This window comes from Montipora capricornis, chromosome 10, assembly GCF_036669925.1.
Source record: "Montipora capricornis isolate CH-2021 chromosome 10, ASM3666992v2, whole genome shotgun sequence".
In the NCBI taxonomy this organism is placed as follows: domain Eukaryota; kingdom Metazoa; phylum Cnidaria; class Anthozoa; order Scleractinia; family Acroporidae; genus Montipora; species Montipora capricornis.
Genome location: NC_090892.1, coordinates 33,764,254 through 33,771,753, shown reverse-complemented (window position 1 = coordinate 33,771,753; position 7,500 = coordinate 33,764,254). Strand labels below are relative to the sequence as shown.

General features: G+C 38.2%; 1 protein-coding gene across 2 annotated transcripts in view; it reads right to left on the bottom strand.

Moving 5' to 3' along the window:
* The window catches only part of LOC138021942 (uncharacterized), a 187,837-nt gene that overhangs the window by 159,800 nt on the left and 20,537 nt on the right, over positions 1-7,500 (bottom strand). For both annotated transcript variants that reach the window (XM_068868968.1, XM_068868967.1), the window contains exons 4-5: positions 6,946-7,149; positions 3,321-3,488 (exon numbers count right to left, since the gene is read on the bottom strand). In XM_068868968.1, the coding sequence (XP_068725069.1) occupies positions 3,321-3,488; positions 6,946-7,149 (372 nt within the window). The remainder of the gene's footprint in view (positions 1-3,320; positions 3,489-6,945; positions 7,150-7,500) is intronic.

Below are 7,500 nucleotides of genomic sequence, written 5' to 3'. Positions count from 1 at the left end.
ACGGCGCCAGATTCTGTTGATTCGCAAGTAAAAAAAACTAATGCCTTCAAACTTCCTGTCAAAAATTTTCACATTTGCTGTTAATGTTAAAACAGGGGTAGTCCTCTTTTCCATTCCGAACGGAACAGTGGAAATTTCCTTACCATTTGCTAAATTTTCCAGTCTCCAGTCTCTCATCAGCCGAAAACAATTGCAAATGGTAAGCGCCATCTCGTTGGGCTGCTTTGTTAATTTTGGAAAAACTGTTACCATTATTCACCAGTACTCCTAACCAGTTTATTCTGACAAATGGTAAGCACCCCTAATTCCTCGAAACTAAAAGTGCACTGAAATATGTTTCTCCCCTAACCGTTTCCTCGTCTGCAGCTTGGAACTCTACGGAATATTTATTCGACCTTTAGCACTAAAACATGACAAAATGTATTACATTTACTGTAATGCTAAGCATCAACGGTTATTTGACTGAAATCCAACACAAGTACGCATTGCGGACCTATTTTTGTTTTCGTCGCGTAAGCTACTATTCTAACAGTTCGTCAACTTTCAACCCTACTTTGTGGAGTCTGACCAGTTCCCACTAAAGATCGAAAGGAGTGCCTCTCTTGTCGCAAGACTATAAGAGCAAATACAAGACCATTCAACTGTAACGAGTGTCATGGAGTGTCAAGGAATAACGGATACTCGTTGGACATGCTGGGCTTGTCTGCAACCATTTAATTTCTCTGACACATTCTTTGACGACTCGACCAATATCTTGTGGCGAAACGTGAACGACATTGATAATAAAGTGCGAGAAGAAAATCAACTTAAACGATATGCTAATAATATGAAACTAGGACATTTAAATAGCATCGGAGGATTTAAATTGTTTGAGGTTAAAACCTGCTTGCGAACAATTTATTTGACATTTTAGTTCTTTCTGAGACCAAAATTGACAACAACCTTCCCGGATAGCCAATTCTACGTCAAAGGTTACAAGCCTTAGCGACAAGATAGAATGAATTTTGGAGGAGGCCTCATAATTTATGGAAGATCGGATCTTTTTACCAAACACATCAAGAATATCAAAACAACAGGTTTGGAATCTATCACCATTGAAGTAAGAACTCAAAAGACCTCACCAAGATTTATTCTTGCCGGTCTATACAGACCACCAAAGTGGACTAAAGACAAATGGACATCTCAATTGGAACAATTAATGATGTCGATTAGCAAGCTTTGTGACGACTACACGAGCACGCTACTTGGTGACCTAAACTGCTGAGAAATTGCTGACTGATGAACTCGACGACCATGCTTCCCTGGTTGAAAAGAAATCTACGAAGCCTAGACGACCACCTTATCTTAATAGCCCTTATTCACGGTAGCCGCCATGTTGTTTTTCAAATTGTCATGCAAATTAGCCATGTGTTATGCTGGGGGGCAAACATTGGAATAAAGGCAAATTGCGGGAAATCGGCTCGTCGAAATATTGAATTAACATTGCTAAAAGTACATTTTTGAATTTAGAATTAAGTACCTTTTACAATAATTTTATATCTTTTGATTGCCTTCGACATTCTGACTTTCTACTTCGTTATCTGCTCATTTTTCACACAAAAAACATCGAAATAACTTGTGTAAGGATTCTATTTTACTACTTAGGTGATAAACATTCAATGAACGTGATACAAATCATATGTGTGGCTAAGATATTCGTTATAACCTCTCGAACTTGTGTTGTTTGCCCCCTCAGAAGTGTATAGCTAATTTGCATGATAAAGGCAAATCCAACATGGCGGCTATCGTGAATAAGGTCTATTCAAAAATGATGGCAAACCATTCGCTATAGAAACCAATTCAGACGAAAATATTATACTACCAAAGAGCCAAACGACTGGGAAAATTACCGACAACAAAGAAATCATGTTGCCAGCCTGAGGAGGAAAGCAATTAAGGAATATTTAGCACAACAATGCAGTACTTCACATGGAAATCCTTCAGAATTCTGGAACGTATTTAAAAAAAACCGTCCATTTTCTCTAGAAAAAGTCGCATGACCGAGTCAATTCAACTCTCTGAGAACACAAACATCATTCAAGACAAACATCAGATAGCAAATATACTGAATACACACTTTCTCAGCATTGGCATACCATCAATGGAGGACTAAAAGGATCATGCCAGTATCTCAAGGTTAAAAGAAAATTTCACACCTGCCGAAGAATTTAACCTTAAGCGAGTGAGCAAAGCACAACTAGAAGAATGGTCAAAAAACATTAATATTCGAAAAGCTACCGGATGTGATCAAATTCCTGCCAGGGCCCTGAAAGAAGGTTACTCTAGTCTCAGCCTTCCAATCAGTTCTTTGATATAACAACAACAGGTGAGGTACCTAGTACGCGGAAACATGGCGAAGTGTTACCATCCTTCAAATGTGAAGCTCCAATGGATAAAACAAACTATCTACCTGTCACTATTTTGCCAGCAATAAGCAAAGTGTTTGAGAAAAGTGTGTGTCCCCAGTTAACAGCACACATTGAGGCTATTTTCTCAGGGTTTCTGACTGCATGTCGGAAGCAGGTTTAAGAAGCTGTTGAGTACTAAAACAAAACGTTTGTTGTGCAACGCCTATATTCTACAGCATTTTACCTTTCTTAATTGTGGCAACGCAAGAAAAGCTAAACGAGCGTGCTATGCGATGTATTTTTAATGTCAAAATTAGTACCTATGACGAATTACTAATTAAGGCAAAATATGCCAAGCCTACACAATAGAAGGATTCAGGACATGTGCATAGTCATATACAAAGCTATCTATGCAACTACAACAACACCTATTAGTGGTCTCCTGTCATTATGAAGTAATAAATGTAATCTGCGTGGGAAAATGAAGCTGATTCTACCAAGAGCAAACACGTCTAAGTATGGACTGCATACTTTTAGGTATTACGGTCCGAAGATATGGAACTCCTTACATGATGAACTAAGAACTGTTCCCACCATTAAAAATTTGCATCATATTAGAAAAATAACATTCGATACTTGTAATTGTTATTTTTGTTGTACATAGACTTTTGTTCAATCTTCTCGCTTTCGTAACATTTATCTTTTATTATTAAGTTGTATATCATGTATAATTAACTTTACTTCCTTTCAATTTCCTGTGTAAATACTCTGCTTATTTTTTAGGCAATTTTTGTTAACTCGAATACTCTTACTTCTCAACTAATTTTCATAAAATTATTTGTTAACTCGACACATAAGATGTACAAGCTAGGAGCCTAACAAGCTCCAATTGATTCGAATATAAATAAAGTTAGGTAAGTATGTATGTATTACCTGAACAAGTTTCATCGCATTCGTTTTTCGTAATGAAATTGTTGGCATTTTTAAGGCATCCACCGTAGATAAAACGCTCACACTTTCCCTTGGCGGTATTGTAGAACCATCGCGGAATATACGCCATACAAAGGCCAGGTTTTTTGGGAAGACTGCATATATCACCACCTACAAAAAAAGCAGTAACAGGCGCCTTTACAAACGAAACAAATACACAAAACAAACTCTTTGACACAGGAGAAAACTAATTTTGGTAGAAAATAATAGCCCTCTTTCTCAGACCCCCTAACAACAGAAATAAAATAAAAGGCAAAACAAGCTGCTGAAATCTTAATATTCTTACGAAGATAGTAGAAGCCATGAGGCAGACTAAACGCGTGGTAGGGGCGCAGCGTCCGCACAAGGCATTACACAAGGCTCAATTGTTACACTTTCGGCTTTTGTTTTTGTGATTGGCTAACGAAAGAGGCACGAAAGGATTTTCAGAGCGCGCGCCTAAGCCACACACGCAATGCTAGCGCTTGCGCTGCTAGTGACAGCCGATCAATCAAAATGGGTGACCAGAAATAAAACTGTGACCTAAAATCGTGAAAATCGAAAAAAAAACCGTTAGATTCGTTGTGTAAGTAAGTAAGATTCGTTTTCGTCCCGTGGTGGATAGTCATCACGCGCTAACCTCTGTCTGCGTGGCTTGCGATCTTTTAATTTTCCGTCCAAAAGTAACCTACATACTGTGGAGTTGGCGGAACGAAAATAAGCCTGACCAAATTTATTTTCGAAATTCCTTCCGCCTTTTTTTTTGATTGATTGACATGGCTTTCATCAGCCAATCAGATTTACTTTCGTTACACAAATACTCGCGATTCCGAGTGGACTCAGTGTGGTGACAAGGCAGATGCACGCTATTTTGTTTTGACAAAGAATTTATTGTGAGAGGAATTTTGTCTGTGTTGTGTTGCCATCAATGAAAATTTCCAAGGGAATTTTTGGCTTCAAAATTTACGAAATACACATTTTAAGCATGGGGAATGTTACTATATGTACCTTTCGACTATATAACACTAACGGCCAGTGTAATCCTTCCTATGAACTTCTCCAAATATACAATCTTGCATAATTGTAAGCTTGACCTTTTAACTGTAATTGAGATCACCTAAATTGTCGTTACTGATTTCAATTTTTCAAGCGTAGACAACTTGAGGAGTGAGGTACGCAACTCAAGTTTTGTTCAAGTGAAGCTATGATCCTTGTAGTTATGAACGCCATTTTTGGAATTACGTAAAGAAGCCTGAAAAATTCAGGACTTCAACGGGGTTTGAACCTGTGACCTCGCGATACCGGTGCGACGCTCTAAGCAACTGAGCTATCAAGCCACTGGCGTTGCGAGCTGGTCATTTGTGGGTTCTAATGTTCCCATGAGGAATGAATCAATGATGAAATGATATATGAAATGGATCATATATGAACTGCGGATATGAAATCAAGTGAAGCTATGATCCTCGCAGTTATGAACGCAATTTTTGCAATTTCGTAAAGAAGCCTGAAAAATTCAAAATTGCGTTCATAACTGCGAGGATCATAGCTTCACTTGATTTCATATCCGCAGTTCATACATGATCCATTTCATATATCATTTCATCATTCAAGTTTTGTCGTTGGTAATATGTGTTAGATTGACATTGTCTGCTCAAGAGTTTGTTCGGTGTTAAAATCTCACCTTCCTCCTCAGATAAACTCCGTTTTACCTTAGTGGTCATTACGTCAAAATTAAGGGAAGAAAGCTGCATACCATTTTGGTTTCTCGAAAGTGAGTTTTTAAGTCAACTTAACTGGACATGACGCAATCTTGACTCGTTGGTGTAGAAACAAACCATGTAAATAAAGCCGTTCCTGTGCAGATAATTAAAAAATGTTACACATTCATGTAACTTGCGATTTTGTCTGCAACTCCTCCTGTTGATATATACGTCCTTCGTCTAATCAAAGAAGCCAATATACACTTTTATTGCCAATTGAATGAACCAGTTAACCTGTTTCTCGGCTTTTCTTTCGCTATTTGGCTTTCAAAACAACAAGGAAGTGGCCAAGTACGTTCGACCGCATGGCCACAGAGCTTGCCAACGGAATCGCTAATTTTGCTCTTCAAAAGGCTTTTCAGAGATTGAAGTGAAGAGAAGCGAAGCGTGATTCAAACCAAATTTTGTACAAGTGATGATATGTCTGAGATGGGATATCAACATTCAAGTTGCGCCGTCATTTTAAGAAAAAAGGTGGAAAAATTCTTCGTACGCTAATGGCGGATCAGTCTTGAGGACTTCGCGAGAGCTCCGCGCGATCACGAAGGAGACTTCACTTCCGGCGTTTTTTAAACAACCAATCAGATCACGAGTTTGGACTGCCCGGAATTCTTGAGAGACTTTTGGTCAGGCCCAATTTTTGCGAGCGACGACATATTAAAAAGAGAGCATATGAGTTAAGCCAGATCCCAGGTTATCCAAAAGAAACAAATCCTTTTCATCTTCTTTATTTTATGTGGAAGAGTCAGTTGGTACTGACCATAGAAAGATAGTTTAATATCCTGTTCCGGAGAGTACAAAATAGTCAGATTGATGTGTTGTCAGCGTCTCTGAAGGCGAAGAAAGTTACGAGTAGACTTTCAAATTTAGTCCTATGCAAGTGAGTCATTTTATAAAATAGATATTGATACACTGTGTTTACCAACTGTAAAGTAAACCAATCGTTCCCTTCCAACTCTATCAACTGTCCACCTTCAACGTGAATCCTTCAAGTCCTCCAGACTTTGGACACTTCGGAGATTCACGGTCCAAGTGTAAATTTTTTAGCCCTCGCAGTGACAATTAAAATGATTTGAAATCGTTTTGGCTGAGACCGACAAACTCTTTTTCAGTAGTTCTAGTCCAGTTTTGAACAATAACGACAAAAGGCGCCTTGTTTTCGAGTTTCCACCGCTATAGTTTATTTCACATGACAGCCTGTCAAGTAGTACTACATCCAATCACAGTAGAAATAAAGTCGATAAAACCAATCAAATATATTTGGTGTCATCAATTTTACGAGCGATTTTTTTCTTGGCTGAGAGATGGTCCTCAAAATTTCACACTTGCCCACGAAGCTTCGCTTCTCGGCCAAATATTCATTTTCCGGACAATATCTCAGCAATCCCACATACCATCCGCCTCAAGGACTTTATTTACTAAATATTTTGAGCTTTCTCTGCAACAAATATGGTAAAATGGTGAAATAGTGGAATAATAAATAACAATCATTCCTTCCAGGTGAACACCGGTGAATAAAAACCGAGACAAAGTCGAAGTTTTTATTTCCTCGATATTCACCGAGGTGAATAATTGTCTTAGACTAAGCATAATTACATTAGGTGATTATTTGAAAAATATGTATTTTCTTTAAAGCAATTAATTTCTTTATCTGGCACCTCGACAAGACGGCTTGCGGCCATTTTGAAAAACCACGTAGGTAATCATCGCGTAATAATCACCTCAAGTGCAACCAATTAGCGCAGATAATTTTCAATAATCATCTATGTAATTATACTAAGAGCTCATATTACCTACCTAAAAAATTCCTAATCAAGTACATCTCTTACCAGCGTGGGAACACTTTCGCAAACAAATCCATTCGCTCTTAAAATTGTTTTCGTTGCCACCAACGCCACTATAAGAAAATGGTTGACAGTTTGCGCTTTCCCTCTCAAAATACCACCGAGTAGTAAAATTGTTGCCAGTGCCAATCAGCTTTTCCAGATGGCAGATTGAATACGAGGCAACCTTGGTAACCATTGAGAAGCGATCTGAAATCAAACAGAATCTGGATTAACAAAATTAAGGTTTCTAGGGTCCCCGTCATGCATTTAGACAGCCTAATGACAGCAGTTATACATAAACAAACAATTAGGGAGCTTAATTAAGCAAGCGATGTTCTTGAGACATGGAGGGCAACCGGAAGAGAGAATTTCGCATGCCAGGACAGTAGGCTCCCAGATTTTTAAACTATTCATCCATAATGGAGAAAAGATACTTAGCAACATAAATGTGGTTGTGTGAAAACAAGTTAAAAAGGTCAGTGTCATGGGAATTTGTCTATAAATCAGTTTACTAAATCGATTTTTCAGTGCCTTTTTCATTCTTAAATTGCTTCTGGA